The sequence below is a fragment of the Octopus bimaculoides genome, chromosome 23, assembly GCF_046866305.1.
Source record: "Octopus bimaculoides isolate indiv1 chromosome 23, ASM4686630v1, whole genome shotgun sequence".
NCBI lineage: Eukaryota > Metazoa > Mollusca > Cephalopoda > Octopoda > Octopodidae > Octopus > Octopus bimaculoides.
In genome coordinates, this window is record NC_142950.1 from 18,158,416 (window position 1) to 18,179,322 (window position 20,907).

A 20,907-nucleotide genomic window follows, 5' to 3' on the forward strand; every position below is an offset into this window, starting at 1 on the left:
AACAGCAATGCCAGCAACTGTAACAACAACAACCACAAAGATAGTAACACCAGTAGCACCCTACACTCTGTCTTCTATAGCCCCCAACAACAAATCATACAACATGATGAGGATCTACTCTGCAGACTCATCCTTCAACAAAAGGGTGTGTATCCTACTACAGACTGACAGTGAGACAGCAGTAAAGATTTCCTTAGCTAGAAATAGACTCCAACACATCTTAGACCGGTATAACAAAACCACTAAAAGAACATAATGAGGTGGAGACCCACCAACTCAGTTCATTTGTTACCAAAGGCCTACAAAAACTGAAACAGCGAATTAGAAACAGGGAATTAATATGCCTCCCTATGGACAAGTCTGGCAGACTGTCACTAGACATCCCACAGAACTATGTCAAGACCATGCAATAACATATTAGTAGCATGAGAGAAGTTACACCACAGAAACATGAAAGAAACGGACCATGTAAAATTTCCAAGCATTCAACAACGATGTTCCTCCGCTATACAGGATGCATAAGGACCATAAACCCTACATAAACCCTGTTATGGGGCCCCCAACCTAGCAAGTTTCCAGAGCGAATATCTCCAGTAATTACAGGCTATCCTACTTCCTCTCACAGGTGTTATGACCACTCATTGAAATGTCCCCAGGTGTCTGTGTGAGCACAGAGGATCTACTCTGTAGAATCAGTAGTTGCAACCACTCCAACGACGTCATAGGTCATGTAGTGGGTAGTATGGATGGTGGGTAGTGGGTAGTATGGATGTAGTTTCACTCTACCCATCTATAGACATAGATTTTGCTGTGGAAAAATGCATTGAGATTATCTGTGAGAGCAAAGTAGAGTTCTGCAAAGTCAACATGAGGGAACTGGGCCTCCTCCTTAAACTAAGCTATGACTGTAACTACCTAGACAATCATGACCTTAGTAGATTCAGCCCCACCATGTCACAGAGGGTATGACCCCCCCACCATCACCTTGGCAGTGAAGAAAAGCACCGCAGAGCACTGGTGTGGCTAGACCATACGCACTCAGGACCCTGAGAACAACAGTCAGGTGAAAAGAATGATTACATACGCAATAGGGGCTAGCATAAAAACCATCTTGAAGAACCACATAATAAAGTTTAACAGGAAATTATACATGTAGGTTCAAGATGCAGCCATTGGTGTCAGTGTGGCTGGTCTCTTTATGACCTCGTGGGATAGAAAACTTAACAATCCTTAGCTAAACAATCCACAACTGCTTTGCTTTACATACACATTCACCAATAAAATATAATCTTTTACCCATAACACCATGTGCTACCTTTTTAGATTTAATTAATTTTGTTTATAATTGTAATGTCACTACCTATGTCCAACACCATTTTAACAGTTGTATTTCTGATTTTCACTTTTACGAATTTTCTGTTCATTATAATTCCATTTTTTTCTGATGACATACTACAAATTTTTTTACCTTTTTTCTGATATTTTATCCTCTTCGTTCTACAGTGTGACTTTATATGTCCTATATTTCCACAACAAAAACCCTACTTTTTTAAATGGACAATTTTTCCTCAGGTGCATACCACTATATGCAAAACATAGATTTAAATCCTGATGTTTGTTGTGCTTTTTAGAAAACACTTTATCTCTGTTCACACTATTCCACACTGAGTTTACTTGGACACAATCTTTACATTCAATTTCCTTAGTGTCGTGTCTTAATTTATGTATCCTTTCACATTCTTCAGACACTTTTTGCAGGGTTACATCATTGCTTTGCTCCAGCTTTGCAAGAATTCTAGTTCTGACTTCTGCATTCTTTTCGGCAGTTAGTCCCTGTGTAAAGATCAGGCATTTGAACATATCTAGAGTTAATTCATCCAGCTTAAACTTCTCACATTCCCTGTATACTAGCATATGTGATGTAGTCCTCATTAGTATTTCTCTCTATGTTCAAACACTTCCACTGTGTGTTGAATAAGGAGCATTTTTCACTGAAAATCTCACACAATATATCTACTGTGTCATTAAAGTTTATGTCAGACAGTTTTCTTGGGAGTACAAAATTACTGTATCATTTGTATTCTGTTGGAGCCAGTTTTCTCAAGATAAAGCAAGTTTTCATCTCATCACCCCAATCTTTACATTCTTTCTTTAAGATTTGCTCATATCTTCCGTAGTATGCTTCAAAGGTAACTCCTTCATCAGGTTCGTATTTGAACTCCATTATGGAGTTCGCAACAATCTAGTGAGAACACTTTTTCTGGTTTTTCATTAATTGCAGCTTCTGTTGCTGTAATATTAATTGTTGTTGTTGTTGTTCTTTCAACTGTTGTTGATGGAGTTGTTGTTGTAGCTGTTTTTGCAACTCGAATAAACCGGCCAACAAATTTTCCACAATTTTTATGATTTTTCATAAAATTCATACAACAAAACTTTGTGAGTTTGTTAACTCCTCTACGAGTTTCTACTAACTCCACGTGAATTGGTTTATCTTTGTCGCCATTGTTATGTTCTGTCCTTGTACAACGGTTGTCGCTCTGACAATATTGTCATATTCTAGTCAATAGGCTGTTTCTATCTAGCACTGTATGACCCCTAGTCACAACAGTCATAACAGTGTTATTATCCTCAAAAGCTGGATCATTATAACATCCACGCAGTATCGTAGTGCAATTACTAGATCAGCACAGACACGACTAACAATGCAGTTTACATGTACTCTACGTATTCCATGATAATGGCCTACACCACCTTACTTATAGTGGCTGGCTCATTCCACTCATCACATGGGAGAGGCTGTACCATTATTACTAATTCCCTACAACAGACATATTACAATCATAATCGCAACATACATCTGCAGAGTCTTCAATAACTAAGAGGCTTAAGATGGGATACTCAACTGAATCATATCACACACACATATCTATCTATCCATCTATCTATATGTGATGTAAAATTAGTAAGAACACAAATGAGTTGAGGTTCACTACAGCTGTTTGAGACATGTTTTTTTATTGATGAACAAATCAATCACATAATGAAAAAAAACTATTTCCATTAGATGAATTAAAATTTAAATCTAAAATTTAACATTTATAATATATATTGGCAATAAAAGGACTCTCTCTCAGAGTGAAAGGTAGATTGCATGATGCTTGTGTACGAACAGCTATACTTCATGGTAGTGGACATGGGCTCTGAATGTAGAGGATATGTGTAAACTAGAGAGGAATGAAGGTAGTATGCCCTGCTGGATGTGCATGAACAACAAAGTGCAAATGTGTTGAGAGAATAGTTTGACATAAGAGGAATGGACATGTAAAGTGTATGAATGAAGACAGCTATATAAAGTGCCGGTCACTGAAAGTGGATGGTACCTGTGGAAGAACAAGAGTCAGGAAGACATGAGATCCAATCTCAGGATGTTGAGGATCACAGAGGAAATGACAAGGGACCAAGATGTCTGGCACTATGAGGTTCTAGAGAAGACCCGCTCACGTCAATAAAACTGAGTTCTAGAAGCATTGTATTTCACCCGCATATAACAATAAAATTTTCACACACCCAAAAAACCAAATGTCTCTTCTCTTTCTCACATTTCCTCTTCATACATTATGATTATCCCCAATCCTGTCCTCACTACCCTGCTCACTGTATCATTGCTTTCCCCACCCGCTCTATATACCCAGGATTTGACCAGTCACAGCATTCCCCATCTCATCCCTACTTGCACCTCTTGCCACATATAGTATGCCCTGACACCTGTCACCATTTATCTTTCTCTCTTCCTTACTCTACCATCCCATCTATGCTCTCATCCCCATTCCTTGTGAGTATACTCTGGCACTTTGCCACTATCTCTCTCCTGCACTTTTGCTATCTCTTAATCTCTCTCTCTCTTTCCCTTGCTCTTCCCTCTGGCTGGGTAACCATGTATTTCCTCTATAGCAGCACACCTGTTTCTTCCTTCATCCTTGATCACTCTCTCTCACCACTTCTCTTACTCTTACTTCTGGCTAGGTAACCATGTATCTCCTATACAACAGCACACCTGTTTCTGTCCTCTTTTTCTCACTCATTCTCTCTTGATGGGTAACCATGTACATCTTCCACAGCAAGACATCTCTTTATGTCTCTGTGTCTCTCAGTCACACTCTAACCTTCCATTATCTAACACAAAAATCACCTCCTCCAATGCCCCCACCCCTATCAAAGATTCCTTGTCTTGCAAGTTACTTGGTGACCCTACCAGTGTTGGCGTCACTTAAAAAGCATCCAGTCCACACTGTAAAGTGGTTGGCATTTTAAAGGGCATACAGCTGTAAAAACCATGCCAAACTGACTTTGCATAAAAAGCACTCAGCCCACTCTACAGGGTGGTTGGTGTTAGGACGGGGATCCAACCATAAAAACCATGCCAAAACATACACAGAAGTTTGATGCAGGCTTCTGCCTGGCCAGCTCCTGTCAAACCATCCAACTCACACCAACATGGAAGGAGGATGTTAAGCGATGATGATATATATATCATCATCATCATCGTTTAACGTCCGCTTTCCATTCTAGCATGAGTTGGACGATTTGGCTGAGGACTGGTGAACCAGATGGCTGCACCAGGCTCCAATCTGATCTGGCAGAGTTTCTACAGCTGGATGCCCTTCCTAACGCCAACCACTCTGTGAGTGTAGTGGGTGCTTTTACGTGTCACCGGCACAAGGGACAGTCAGGCGGTTCTGGCAACGGCCACGCTCAAAATGGTGTTTTTTACGTGTCACCTGCACAGGAGCCAGTCCAGTGGCACTGGCAATGACCTCACTCGAATGTTTTGTAACATGCCACCAGCACAAGTGCCAGTAAGGCGACGCTGGTAATGATCACGTTCAAATGGTGCTATTTACGTGCCACTGGCACAGAAGCCAGACAGCTGCTCTGGCAATGATCATGCTCGGACGGTGCTGTTAGTGCTCTACTGGCACAGGTGCCAGTCATCGAATATGGTTCGATTACGATTTCGATTTCACTTGCCCCAACAGGTCTTCGCAAGCAGAGTTTAGTGTCCAATATATATATATATATACACACACACATATACATACATACACAAATATACACATGTTTAGTGTTGGCTGTCAGAAGAAAGACCATATAGAAATTAATATTAACTTGCCTAATGACCCTATGAAGATACAGGTGAAACTCCAGGGTAAGCCAGAGGTTGTCTCCACTGAGGATATAACGACTTCCTTTGTACTAATGGCCATAACCAGAGGGGCTACACACACAAACACACACCACACAGAGGATAATTTAAAAAGATGATATGCACGATTAATAATACCAGTTACCTACCATCTCCTTGGAGATTACAATAGCATTTTTCTTCTCATTTGTCACAAGAATGTGGTTTGCTTTCATGAACATGTCAATATTACAGAGTGTGTCCACACTCAAAGGACTCCACCGATGCATGACAATTCCACTGAAATAATGAACCAATTAATTAAATTGAATGGAATTATATCAATGATAACAGACAATTCAAGAGAACACTTACTTTGCACAATTACAAGCTTGGCTTCATATTTGCATGGGTCATATAGAATTAGTTGAAACAGATTTTCTACAGCTCGATGCCCTTCTTGTCATCCACCCTTACCTGATTCCAAGCAAGATAACATTTCACCCTGACCAAATATGCTTCCATGGAAGATATTGGAAATGAAGAAGACTGCTTCTTTGATGGTGATACTTGTTTACAACTATTAAGCAATGTCAATATTACTAGTGTGCATTGAGGATGCATACCTAGTGGTTAGGATGTTGCACTCAATTATTGCAAGATTGTGGCTTCAATTCCTGGACCAGATGGTGCATTGAGTTGTTGTTCTTAGGACAGCCAGCTGGCAGAATTGTTAGTGGCACTTCATCTGTCTTTACATTCTGAGTTTGAAGTCCACCAAGGTCAACTTTGCCTTTCATCCTTTCAGGGCTGATAAAATAAATACCATTTGAGCATTGAGGTCAATTCAATCAACTAACCCCCATTCTGAACATACTGGCCTTGTGCCAAAATTTGAAACCGAAATTACTAGTCTGCAAGGCAGTGAGCTAGCAGAATCGTTAGCATGCCTGGCAAAATGCATAGCAGCATTTTGTTAGTCTTTACCATTCTGATTTTAAGTTTCGCTGAGGTTGGCTTTGCCTTTCATCCATTCGGGGTCAATAAAATAAGTACCCATTGAGTACCAGGGTTCCGAAATTGTTGGCCTTGTACAAAAATTTGAAACCAATATTACAAATCTGCTGCTCTTCACTTCTTCCATTCTGCACTGGCGGTAATCTTCTCTCCTACCCTGCCACCCCAATTTCTATAGTTGTTGCTTATTCTTCCTTTGACTATTCTTCAACACTTGCTCATTATATTCACCCTCTCACCCACTTCTTATCCCTAACAATATCTGACTCTCCCATACACTCTTGCAACCCCTACCCAACCTCCTATTTTTCTGTCCCCACTCTTGACCCCTCATCACCACTATTTTTCTCTCTTTCCAGTTTCACCCTGGTCACTTCCACTCTTTCTGAAATTTTCATACATAGTCATATAGCTGTTCCACAGCAAGAAACCTATTCTAGACTCTTTCCTCTCACTTATTCCCTCATCTAGCATAAAGCTGCTTGAGCTACTATACATATTTAATGATACTGAAACACAAGGAAAACCCTGATGGTGATAGGAGGGAGTACAAGCACTGCAAGAAAGAAAAAGACCTACCAAATAGTCACATCATCACCTGCTTTACAACTGTCAACCAAATCATTCTCCAAGACAACCCACATGGAACGAGGAATTGTACCTAGCAGGAGGTGCTGCACTTGTTCTTGAACCTTGATTTCTTGGTAGTCTTTGCATTTGAGAGGAACAGTTCCTACAACAATAACAAGAGATATAGTACTAAACTACAACATTGTCACCATCATCATTCAACAGCGTTTCCATGCTGATATGGGTTGAATGGTTTGACAGGAGCTGCTGAATCAGAAGACTGTGCCAAGCTCTACTGTCTGCTTGACTTGGTTTCTATAGATGGATGCCCTTCCTTATGCCAATCACTATACAGAGTGTACTGTGGTGTTTCACATTACACTAGCAAGGTCACTGAATAAGTTGCAAGACAAAACCCCTCAACTGAGGAGGGAGTTGTATTGAGGAGGGTGGCTTTGTGCCAGGTGATAAGAGTTTAAAGTATGATAGAGGGACAAAAACAAGTGTCTTGCTGCAGAGATATACGGCTACTACAGGTGTAAAAAGAAAGTGGAGAAAGAAGACGGTAATGAAGATGGTGTTGGGGTATACCCTCAAGTTATAGGGAGGTGAATATAAGTGAAGTGGTAAAAAGGATGAGTGGGCAGGTAAGTTCACAAGAGAGTAAAAAGAGTGTGAGATAGAGGAAGGGAATGCAATGGGTAGGGGATATCAGAAAGATGAGTTGTGAAGGAATCAACATTGAACAGTTTAATAAACCTTAGTCCATCTCATAGGAGGAGGTGCAGACATGTTTGTGTGCTCCAGAAGTTTGCTTCCCAACTACAGGGTTTTAAGTTCAGTCCTACTGCATGGCACAATGGGCAAGTGTCTTTGGATCTTTGTGGTTTTCGTCACTGTTTACAATTATCTTCAAAAACAATTTTTTAATGTATCATGGATGTAATTTTTGTTATTCATTTATTCCAGAAAAATTTTGCAAAAATGTTACAGGTATTCAAAATTTGATGATTTTCAGAATTTTCAGCCAATCAGAAAACAGTGCATTCGCTGCCTCTTCCATCATCAGGGGGTGGGGGAGGCATTGGTATGTCAAAACATTGCTAGAAATAGCAGTCAAAACATTAAAATATATGCAAATGAAGTTAACATTAAAACATTTGCAAGCAAATTAAATATTTAAAAACTTTCACACTTACAAACATTCACATACTTCCCTTATACACACATATACTCAGAGTTGAAACGCTGTTTGATTTTTCTTTTCAGCATTGAATGTTCACCATCCTACTTCCATTGCACACACACACACACACATTCACATACATACCTCTTTTACATATACACACATATACTTACACAGAGTTCAAACACTCCCACTACCAGTTTGACATCACCCCTTCCTTCCTTATTCATCTATCACCCCTTCCTTTCTCATTCATATGTTGTGTTAGAGAAAAACATGAGTATTATTATGGTAGAAGATTATCTTTCTCATATCTCCTTCTCCTCCTTGTGCGCATGCACAGCATCTTTGGTTACTATGGAAACAGACATTTTCGCCACGGTGATGTGTAAAAAATTTGCTTCTGATTGGTTAAAATACCCAAATTTTGCAAATATTAAAGGCTAGTAACTTTTTAATTATGGAGTTATAGGAAAAATGAATTATACAAAACTTAATCCATATACAGAATTTAAAAACAATTGGAACAAAATTGTAAACAGTGACAAAAACCACAAAGATTCGTATCTTCTACTATAACTCTTGTGAATGGATTTGATAGACAGAGACTGAAGGAAGCTTGACTATCTTTCTATCTATTTGGTTGCTTTTCTTTCTACCAAATGAGAAGTTACATTGGGGAGCAGTTATTTTAACAAGTTGTGCTTATTCATCATTGATGAGATACATCTGCACTGATAGATGCTCCTGAACCAGTTGTTGAGTGTCCCACCTGTGAGAGATCGATGCTAGATGTGTCAAAATAATTGTCGTGATGAATAATAAATTCTCATATATTCAATCTTCCGTCTTTCATTTACCATATATATATATATATATATAAAATCATAATCATCATTTAGCATCTGTTGTCCATGTTAGCATGGGTTGGACAGTTTGACCAGGCAGGTAAGCTGAGGAGCTGCACAAAACTCTGGTCTGATTTGGTATGGTTTTTACAGCTGGATGCTCTTTCTAATACCAACCACTATGACAGTGTAATGGGTGCTTTTATGTGCCACCAGCACAGATGTCAGTTTGCATGACGCAAATATCTGCTATTTCACTTGGCTTGATGGGTCTCCTTCTCAAGCGCAGCATATTGCCAAAGGTTTTAGTCATTTGTTATTGCCTCAGTGCTGAGTTTCCCTCTTCCACAGCTTCCTTCCTCTGGTAGAATCAGTACTACTTCACACAACTGTCCACATCCATACGCATCACATGACCATACCAATGCAGTTGTCTCCCTAGTACACATCTGATGCTTCTTATGCCCAGCTTTTCTCTCAAAGATGTTTACACTTTGCCGTACATGCACACTGACATTACACATCCAGTGAAGCATACTAGCTTCATTTCTTTCAAGCCTAAGCATGTCCTTGGCAGTCACAGCCCATGTTTCACTGCTGTGTAGCATGGCTGTTCGCACACAGGCATCATACAATCTGCCTTTCATTCTGAGGGAGAGGCCCCTTTGTTACCAACAGAGGTAGGAGCCCTCTGAACTTTGCCGAACCTATTCTTATTCTAGCAGCTATACTCTTGGACAATCCACTCCAATGACTGACTTCACCACCTAGATAACAGAGGCTATCAACTACTTCTAGCTTTCCCCTTTGTCATTTGATGGAATCTATTTTCTGCACATCTTTAGTGTTAATTGTACCTGTGCTGCTACCACACACAAAAACTATTTTCCCTGTTAACCTTCCTCTGATATTTCTGCACCTCTTATGTGTCCATAGGTTACACCAGGTACATATTATGAAATTTCTAACACCTTCCTACTGATCAAGCAGGGCCATCTACCTGATGGGATTTGTGATTTGTCTGCTTTCCTACTTACTAAGGCTTTGGTTTTTGCTAGGTTAACTCTAAGGCCCTTCAATTCTAGACATTGCTTCCACACCTGAAACTTCTAATTCTGGAAGTGATTCATCTATAAGAAGCTCATCAACATAGAGGAGCTCCCAGAGGGAGCCTGTCTTCAATTCCTGTGTTATTGCCTGGAGGACTATGATGAACAAGGAGCTGAAAATTGATCCTTGGTAAACCCCTACTTGTCACCTGAATTCTTTGCTATACTCATTGCCTACCCTCACCTTACTAACAGCATTCCTGTACATGGCTTGTACAGCTCCCACCAACCACTAGTCTATCCCTAGTTCCCACATTGACCACCAGAAAAGGGAGCGGAGGACCCTGTCAAAGGCATTTTCCATGTCAACAAAAGCCAAGTACAGAGGTTTATCTTTGGCTGTGTATTTCTCCTGCAGCTGCACAACCAGAAATATAGCACCAGTGGTGCTTCTGCCTGGCACAAAACCAAACTGCACCTCGTCTAGACTAACTCTCTCCCTAATTAGTTGGGCTATGGCCCTCTACATGACTTTCATCACCTGATCCAACAACTTGATACCTTTGTAATTATTTCTATCTAAGGCATCACCTTTAACTTTGTAGCAGATGACTATGATGCTGTTACACTACTCATTGGGTATGAGTCCTTCATGTACCACCTGGTTAACTATACGGGTGATTAGCCCATAACCTACACCGCTACATATTTTAAGCATCTCAGCAGAAATATCTGATGGGCCAGGAGCTTTCCCTGTCTTCATACTCTTAATTGCTTTATCTACCAAGGTACTATCAATTCAGACAGCTGGTGCCTCAATTGAGTCAACATTTGACAGACTCTCCTTCTCCCATTCATTTTTCTTCATTTAGCAGCCTTTCATAATGGCATTTCCAAGCCACCTTCTTTGCAGAATCATTAAATGCACATGAACCATCATCCATATGGACACATTTCTCTCCTATGACATCATAAAATTTCTCTCACACATTGTCTTGCAATCCAAAACACTTCAAGTCTCTGGTCCTCACATTGGCAAAATTCTTTTCTGTCACTTACCTGGCTAAATATACTTGCCTCCTAGCTTCCCTTCTGGCTATCTAATACAATTCCCTGCTCCAAGCCTGTTTCTTTGCCCTAATGGTCTTGTCTACAGCATCATTCCACCACCATGTCACCCTTAGTCTAGATAGGACTTTGCACCATCGGCAGATTTGGTCTGTGGCACTCAGCAAGCTGTCCTGAAGAAATTTCTAGTTGATGATGATGATGATGACAAGATACATATATATCATCATCATCATTATCATTTTAATGTATACTATTCCATACTTGCATGGGTTGGACAAGAGTTCACTGGGGCAGATTTTCTACACTAAGATGCCCTTCCTGTCACCAATTCTTGTTTCCTGTGCGCTCCCACCAATCCTGTTTCCAAGCAAGGTAATATTTCACTAAGACCAGACATGTTCACACAGAATATTGGAAATGAATGACTGCTTGTATGACAGGGACAATCATTTACAACTATCACTCAATGTTATTACAAGGAGAGACAAATACGCAACTGGCACCCATTTTAGTGGCACATAAACGCACCCATTACACTCTTGAAGTGGTTGGCATTAGGAAGGGCATCTAGTTGTAGAAACCATGCCAAATCAGACTGGAGTCTGGTGCAGCCCCTCAGCTTACCAGCCCTGGTCAAACTGTCCAACCCATGCCATCATGGACAATGGACATTAAATGATGATGAAGATATATATGATGGATGTCTTTCAATTTCTGCTGACCAAATCCACTCACTTGAGCTCCAATGTCTGCTTTGACATGGTTTTTGTGATTAGACACCCACCCTAATGCCAAATACTTTATAGTATGTACTGGGTGCTTTTTTCATGGCACCAGTACTAGTTAGGCCACTACGGAGCCTGCACAACTAAGATCCCCTGCAACTTTGTGGGGTTACAGTACAGAGGGAGGCAGCTCTAGTAGATGAGATGAGATGTAAAAGTATGAGAGAAGGTGCCTAGAAAAGAACAATGAAAATGAGTTAGGGAAGTAACTCAGAGTGGCCAGTGTTGCAGAATATAAAAAATAAATACAGAAGTAAGTATATCAAATGATCAGGATGTATCTATAATGATGACACAATGTTATTTAGGAGGAGTACAAAGTTCAAATAAGTATATCAAATACCAAATCATCACTAGTTCTTAAAACACAGAAATACAAATTAAGGACTTACCTTTGTCACTCAAAGAGACCAATTTCATTGAGTGGCAGGAGTCATTCTGACATTTCAGAGCTTTAAAATTATAATAATGTTCAATATTTGCCTACAACATGAAGGATGAGATGATCAAAATATGCCTACATTGATAGCATAGTGTTATTTAGAAGTCCAAATGAAACCCTTCCACTAAGATCTCAGGACACTTCTTTACTAAACAGTCATCATACATATGCATTAAACATCTGCATCAATAGTAATTTTTCTCTCTCTCTCTTATATCCTGTTCTCTCAGATCGTTTATACTCTGTCACTTATACACACTAACATTATACATCCAGTAGAACATGCTTGCTTCATTTCTCTCCCACCTTGCACATCCTCTGCATTCAATGCCTATATTTCACTACCATACATGACACAAGCGTCATACAATTATTGTCACATAAAAAACTTTATTCACTGTCAGCCTGCCTGTGATTCCAGCACAGTTCTTGTGCACCTAGAGTTCACATAGAGTACACCACATACAGTTACTATTTACTCCATATCAAACTAATGACAATGATATCACCTCAAGGAAACAACAATATAACATATTAAAAGTGATACAGGAAGAGCAGGATGTACTCACTGACTTGAGGGAAGGAGATAGGGACAGTAGTAGAAGATAGGGCTCACTGTCCTAGCAAAGAAGAGGAGAGGAGGATGAAAATATGTACTGACCTGGTAAGTGAAGATCTGTTTACAACTGGTACACATGAATTCTCGCTCAAATTCTAAAACTTTTATAGCAGAAGTCTGGATAACCGTAACTTAGAAAGAAAGAGAGAATACAGAGAGAATGATATAAACAGAAGGACACATCATGGACATGCTTACAAAATCAAAAAACGACACAGCAACCATGACTTTCAGAAATATTTTTTCATGCTCAGAATTACTGAAGCTTGGAATACATTACCTGCATCACCGTTAGCTGTCAGAACATTATAGCTTTCAAAATCCTGAAATTCGCCAACAGTTCATCTGATGTCCCCATCTTTTTTCTTTTAAGACTTATTCACTGTTCACTTCCTGTGCAGAGGTGAAGAGGTAGCAGATGAAGAGGGATGAAGTGGTGAGGACTAATCTTAGGATGTTAGGGCTCATGGAGGAAATGACAATGGACGAGATGTCTGGAGTTATGGGGTTCCAGAAAAGACCCGTTCATGTCAGCGTAACTGAGTGCTAGAAGTGTTGTGTCCCACTCACACAAAATTAAATTAAATACCTTACCCTTAGAATCCAAACTACATCTCTCCCAAAATGTATCTTGTCTCTTCCTCACATTTCCTCTTCATACAATATAGTTTTCTCCCACTCCCCATCTTTGACCTGCTCACTGTATCCCTGCTTTCTCCATCCCCTCTTTATACCCAGGTCCTCACCAGTCACTGCAATCCCCATGCCCACTCCCTACTTGCACCTCTTGGCAATACCTGGCAACATATATGTTCCACTACCTTGAAGGTATGCCCTGGCAATTGCCACAATTTATCTCTCTCTTCCTTACTCTACCATCCTATCTATGCTCTGAACCCTGTTCTTTCTGAGTATCCCTGGCACTTCACCATCATCTCTCTCTTGCACTTTTGCTGTGCCCCACTCTCTCTCTCTCCTTTGCTCTTCACTGGGTAACCATGTATCAGATCTGCAGCAGCACACCTGTTTCTGCCACTCTCTCCCTCTCTCTCTTTTTCTCTTTTTCTATACCTCGTGTATAGTAAGACAGTTCCTGTTTCTCTATCACACTCTAATCTTTCATCAACTGACACAAGATCACCTCCTCTAATGTCCCCTCCCCTCTCAGAATTCCTTGTCCTCCTAGTTACTTAGTGATCTGGCTGGAACTAGTGCCAATAAAAGAGCATCCAGTCCACACTGTGAAGTGGCTACCATTTGGGAGGGCATCCAGCTGTACAAACCATGCCAAAACTGACTTTGCCTGAGCTACTGCCATGTAAAAAGCACTCACTCCACTCTACGATGCAGTTGGTGTTAGGAAAGGCATCCAGCTGTAAAAACCATGCCAAAACAGGCACTGTAGCCAGGTATGGTCTTCTATCTGGCACGCTCCTGTCAAACCCTCCAACCCATGCCAGCATGAAACACAGACGTTAAATGATGATGATGATTATATATATACTGGGTTGGTGCATAATTATTGCGGCTTTTTCAACAAATTTTATTCAACAAAAACAATATTTAACAAAAACATCTTTAAATGACGGTCTGACCGTCTAACAAGCAAATAGGAAGCAATAATTGAAGTAGATGGTGAATATGCTCTGGAATAATCATTTAAAGATGTTTTTGTTGAAAAACAGCTGCAATAATTATGCACTCATGTCAATACCCATGCCCCTTACTGATTTAGGCTCTGGGATTGTAATTCCCTGTGAACCAGTGTACCCTGTAAGTTTCATATTCAGTTTTGGACACTGGTAGCACAGGGTTTGGAATTTTTCAGCATTAAACTGCATATTATTATCCTCAGCCCATCTGTAAATTGAGTCCAACTCCTGCTGCAGATGTGCAACATCACTGGGGATCTGTATTTTCTGTGAGACTTTCGTATCGTCTGTGTAGCTAGCAAGTGTGCCTATCTGAGAGGGCCACTATGAAAAGCAGTGGTCCCAAGACAGTGCCCTGTGGAACACCACTCACTATTTGTGTTTTTCTTTGAGGTGGCTCCATTGGCCACTACTGCCTGACTTCTATCTTTCAGAAAGTCATGTAACCACTCTCCAAGTTTTCCAGCTATGCCGAGATCACGCAGTTTGTGGCATATCATACCATGATCCACTTTGTCAAAAGCTTTTGCAAAATCAAGGTATATTACGTCCCCATTTAAGTTGAGTAAATGCCTCAACACCCAGTCATAATGTTGTAAGAGCTGAGTCAGGCAGCTCCTACCTGGTCGGAAGCCATGCTGGGTATCACTCAGCGAGTTATTTTCTTCAAGGAATGCGATTAGTTTTCCTTTGACTATCCATTCCATGACTTTGCTGATGTGTGAAGTCAGGAGATAGGCCTATAGGTTTTGGCATCTGCTCTGCTTTCCCCTTTATGGAGTGGGCATATTATTCCCTCCTTCAGCTTGCTTGGCAGTCTGCCATTTGCAAGAAAGCTCTGGAAGAGAATCTGGAGGGGTTTTGCCAGGGCACGCTTACACGATTTGAGGAGGGTTGCTGAGAAACCATCAGGACCAGGAGTTGAGTTTGTGTCCACCTCATCTATAGCTAGTTGTATATCTTCTTTGCTAAATTTGATGAATTCCATTGTAATTGCCTCACTGGTTATAGGTGAGGCGGCAAAGAAGTTCACTGGTTCGTTCACTTGTCTGTATTCTAACGGGGTGGTAAAGATACTTTTGAACTGGTCGTTCAGTACCTTACTGATTCTGGTTGGACTCTTCCTTATGGAAGAGGGGGTCCTATTTTGTAGCGTACTGAGGTTGTTTCTTTCGTGTAATGAAAGAAGGCCTTTGGGTTTGACTTAATGTTTTTTATAACCCAGGCTTCTTTGCCTGCTCTCTCCCTCACATAGGATTGTTGCAGCCTTTTTTCAATCTCCATCACTGTTGTTTTTAGGCAGGACCTTTCGCTACTTTTGGGATGTTGGTTGAGTTGATTTGCAACCTTCATCCATCATCTCATGAGGATCTTCCTCTCCCATGGAATCTTGTTCCTATTTGTTTTGGCCTTGTACTCTGGGACATATTTCTAGCATATGGCTTGTACAACAGACATGAAACATTCTAGTTTCATGCCAATGTCTGGTGTGGAGAGACATTTCGGCCAGTCCTGTCTGAGGATCTCTTTTTGGATCGATTTCCAGTCTGCTTTGTGGAAGTTCAGATTGGAATAATTTCGGGTGTTTCCTTTAGGTTGTATGTCTCTGGTTACTTTCGGCCCAAACATAGCTCTATTATGTTGTGATCCGAAACTAATGTCGGCGTCACTTTCACATCATGAATGATGTCGATATTGTTCGTGAAGCAGAGATTCAAAATGTTATTTGCCCTAGTTGGTCTGAGTACAGCTTATTCCATGAATAGGGCATTGGTGAGGTTGAGCAGGGACTCCACCTGTGCTTGCTTTCAATGAGTTATTCCTGAAAGCATGAGACCTTCAGGCCATTTGACGTTGGGGAAGTTGAAATCACCCATAAGAAATATGATCACGTGGTGTTCCAGTTTCATGAGGATTTCTTTAATTCTTGTGAGGCAATCTTCAAACTAGCCTATGTGGTTTGGAGCATCTGGTGGGCAAAATGTATTGCATATGACTATATTGTGTTGTCTTATGTATACAATTAAAATGTCACATACTGAATTTGACAGTAAAACCTGGGGTGTGAGGTCATCACAGATATATACAGCAACTCCACCATGGCTCCTTTCCCTTCTGTCTGTTCACAGTATGGCATATTTTAGTTAGTGTACTTCTGCATCCTCTATATCAGGGCTGAGGTGAGTTTCCATGAGTGCTATGCATAAGGCTTGATTGCATGCAGCAAAGTCTCTCAGGAAAGAAATTTTGCTTTTATTATGATGCAACAGGCCCCCAATATTTGGTAAAAATATTGGCATGACAACTGTGCAAGCGTTAGGGGAGGCCATCCTGTGTCTGTTGACTGTAGTGGTCTTGCGCAGTGGTGGGCAAGGTACCTTGTTTGCACTCGGTGTAGTCAGGTCAGCTGCTGCACAATCTTTTGCGCCATGTACAAAAAAGACTCTTGCTCAGCTGCTGTTGCCTTACACATAACCTCTGAAGAGCACACTTCTTTTGTAAATTTTTTCCTTGGAGACGTTTGTTGTCTTTCCTGTAGTTTTGGCAGGGCGTCGGGTGGGCAAACCGGCAGTTTTTGCTGTCTTACCCATGCCAACATTTGCCTTGCAGGTAAAATCTGCAGGTCCTTGAGTGCCTTTCAATATATATAAAGTGGGGGGAAATAAATATTCGTACATGTCAAAATTCTTTATTTATTTAATTTCTAATGAACATAAATGGGATATACCAATACTATATTTGCATACACATGCATAAACTAAGAATATGCAAAAGAAACTAATAAATTATAGTAACTAATGAATTTATATACAATTACAAATATTTAGGGGTGAAAAAAGTATTCATACAGAATAAATTTATGATTTTCTGTGCCACAAAATACTGTTAAAATAATTTTTTTCTACTAGAACTTTCTCATTTGTTCCAAAGATACCTTCCCCTGTCCCACTACCTTAGTTTCCTATCCCTCAATTCTGTACCCCACTCAGTTGGGGGGACTTGTCTTGTAGGTAACTGGTGAGCTCACCAGTGCTGGAGCCATGTTAAAAGTAGACACTGTGAAGTGGTTGGTGATAGAAAGGGCATCCAGCTTTAGAAACCATGCCAAAGCAGACAGAACTTGGTGTAACCCTCTGAATTGTCTACTTATGTTGAACCATCCAACCCATGCCAGTATGAAAAAAATAAACATTAAATATAATGATGATGATATCTAACTCAAATATTCTACTGTTTTATGTTCAAACTGGCCAGATCCAGCCTCTCACATCTAGCCTACAATGTCTTTCTAAAAATTAGTCACATCATTGAAATCTAGAAGCAATGAAAATATATGATTGTTAGTAAATAAGCAATCTGAATGCTAAAGGGTTACGAAAGAAACTAGCAACCCTAATTGTGGTGGTCACCACCTCAAGTGAATGTGTAATATACCCTGACTATCTATGATAATCGCATCTTGGTTTATTTAAGGAATACTGACCTGTTACAGACAGAAAGGTTCCAACATCAGCATTTCTGGGAAGACATGTTCTGGTCAGCTCTGGACAGACAGGAAGTCTTGCAAGACGAGCATGGATGTTTTTCTTCACAGCCTGTAATATGTAAAGATGAATAAAGTAATAATATACATCCTCTTCAACTTTTATCTTTTAATCATCAGACTATGGCAATGCTGGGGCACAATGCTGAAGTATTTTTACTTGAATGCATTCACTCTAGTACTAATTTTTTTAAAGCGTAGTACTCATTCTATTGGTCTCTTTTACTGAAGTTACAGGTGTGTAAACATATCTGCACTGGTTATCAAGCAGTGGTGGTGGAACAAAGACACACACACATTTATATATACATAGGTATAAGTTAGGATTGTTTAAACATTCAAGGGATAGGCTAGAAGTGTTTAATCAACCAGGGGATAATTAAATCCGAAGGCACTCCTGGAGATTGCTTGTGTGGGTATCGTTTTTTTTAGAAGGTATCCAGAGGCAGGTAATTTATCGTGTAAACTGCAGTTTATAAGTATAATCATGTAGAGAATGGAGAAACAAACACAGAAAGAAGCAGGTCGATTGCGCTAGTTAGCCATTAATTTAATCAATTATGTGGAGATTATGTAATGTTACATTTACGATCCTTTCGATTTGCCAATTTGATTGGCAGATCTCTTCAGAATGTTGAGAAGTTTGTTTAAGTGCATGGTGTGAGAGATGCAGGAATAGAAGATAGGGGATATACTAATGTAAAGGATGCATATAGTGGTATGAGAATAGAGGTAAGGTATAGTGAGTCTTACATTTTAGTCGAAATCAGGGTTAGTAATATTTCTGCAAAGGAGATGTAGGGCTATACTAGCAGTATAACCCGATGTTGTCCGGGTGTTTTTTATAACGCCATCTACGACAAGTCTTGCTAGGTGAAAATCAACTAAAAAAGAAAGCCTTACAACAAAAAAACCCTAATGATATAAATATGTTCATAATTCAAAAAAACGATGAAATTAATAGGGAAAGTCTGAAGGATGTTTTGCGTAACATTATTAAGCGTACGTAAATTTCATCCGTCTAATTGGCTACAGAAATGCTTGTGCAAAACAACTTTTTGTGCTGCCTTGATTATACATAGCAGGATAATTCCTTTTCGCAGGAGCTAGGACGGCAATTTCTGATGAAGCAATTGCTGGCGATCTGTTGCTACACAGTTCTGCCAGAATTCTATCAGATTGGGCAGTAGATGTTGATGCACCATTTTGCATTATGTTCAAAATAGCTTCTGGAATGTGGTGAATTGCTGCAGTCTGTTGCTGTCTTTTTAAACCGGTTGCTTTCTTTCCCCAGCAAGCTCTCTTGTTTGGAGGCATAATCTATGTACATATTAAACAGAACAACAAAAGTTATAACAGATGGCAGGGTTCGTAGTTTTCACATTTCGGTAATTTTTCAGATTAACACCCGCACGATTACGTAACCGTAACCCTAAAACCATAACCGTAACACTAACCCTCATCGTAACCCTAACCCTAACCTTGACCCAAAAACCGTAACCCTAACACCCTAGTGAAAATCGTGCGGGTGTTAATCTGAAAAATTACCCACATTTCTAATGAAGTTCACTGATTTGCAATGTGTTGTCTATAAGCTCCGTTGTTTGTATATTTACAAAACATTGACGAACATGAGTTATCTTGTAGTGAATGCTTGTGTGTACGTGCGCGTGTATGCGTTTGAGAGAGCGAGAGAAAGAAAAGGGGAGAAAGGAATAGAGAACGGGAGCAATGAAGAAAGAGGAAGGGAGAACGGAAGACAGTTATAAAATAGCAATGCGTGCGCATGTTTATATAAGTAACACACAGAAACTAAATCTTATATCTATAATGTTGATGTGTGTATGTGTTTATGTGTATGTTGTTGTCACAGATCACGTATGTGCGGTTGTGTGTGTTTTTACGTTTCTATGTTATGAAAAATATGTTAGAGGTAGAGGGATACAAGAAAACTATTAAATGGGAGAGAGGAAGAAGAACGAAGTAAGAGTGAAAAGGTAGAAGGAAAGAATAGTCTATGACTTTGTATGTATCACTTTCTCTCTCTCTCTCTCCTTCCCTCTTTTACTCTTACTCTGTATATTATATGTTGAGCGCGTGATCGATGTGTAAGAACGCCAATACAGGTAGAAGGGAAGAACTATAAAAGTTGCTAGAAACAACAGCCAAATCTCCCTTAAATCACACAAAGGAAACGGAATTTTAAAAATCTAGTTACTGCACTGGAAAGTTCACATCGAGAAAATTCCATTGATGTAAAATTTTTTACAAAAAAGTGGAAAATGTGGATTTCTATAAAGTTTTAAAAAGGCTTCACACAGATACAGAACTTCAGCATTATATATTAAGATGGGCAACACACACACACACTAAATAAAAAAAGACAGGTATTTGTATATATGTGTGTATTAATGTGTATTCTGTGTGTCTCTCTCTCTATATATATATGGTAGTAAGTAAATGCGTTTTTAGAAAGATAATTCAAAAAATTCAGTTTGTAGGGAATAAATGTTTGACTGTCGATTGTATTTGGAAGAGACTGACATTCTTCGCCAAGGAATGTTTTGGCATTTATAAGCCGTCCTCTTTCCCTATTTCTGGCGAGGATGTAGTCGATTTGGCTAGAGTGTCTGCCGGATCAGTAGGTGACTAGGTGACAGGCAGGATTCCTGAAGTTGGTATTGCAAACCATAAGATCGGTTGCATCACAGAACTCCAGCAGACTGGTTCCCTCCCCGTTGCAGGAACCGAAGCCATAGACTCCATGTATGCCATGGAAGCCACCAGCATGACGTCCGACATGACCATTGAAGTCACCAGCCACAAAGAGAAGGTCCCTGTCACTCGTCGATGAGGTAGTTTGCAAGGGGTCATAGAATTGGTCTTTCAGCCCGTCCGGTAACCCCGGTTGAGGGCCATAGGCTGAGATGACAGTAGCTAAC

The 20,907-nt window shown here is 40.0% G+C and overlaps 1 protein-coding gene across 1 annotated transcript in view; it reads right to left on the minus strand.

The window, feature by feature from the left end:
* The window catches only part of LOC106872262 (DNA helicase MCM9), an 89,397-nt gene that overhangs the window by 45,521 nt on the left and 22,969 nt on the right, over nucleotides 1–20,907 (minus strand). Inside the window, exons 4-8 of the mRNA XM_089340719.1 lie at nucleotides 17,906–18,017; nucleotides 12,812–12,900; nucleotides 12,101–12,191; nucleotides 6,779–6,932; nucleotides 5,353–5,482 (exon numbers count right to left, since the gene is read on the minus strand). Coding sequence (XP_089196845.1) covers nucleotides 5,353–5,482; nucleotides 6,779–6,932; nucleotides 12,101–12,191; nucleotides 12,812–12,900; nucleotides 17,906–18,017 — 576 coding nt within the window. The remainder of the gene's footprint in view (nucleotides 1–5,352; nucleotides 5,483–6,778; nucleotides 6,933–12,100; nucleotides 12,192–12,811; nucleotides 12,901–17,905; nucleotides 18,018–20,907) is intronic.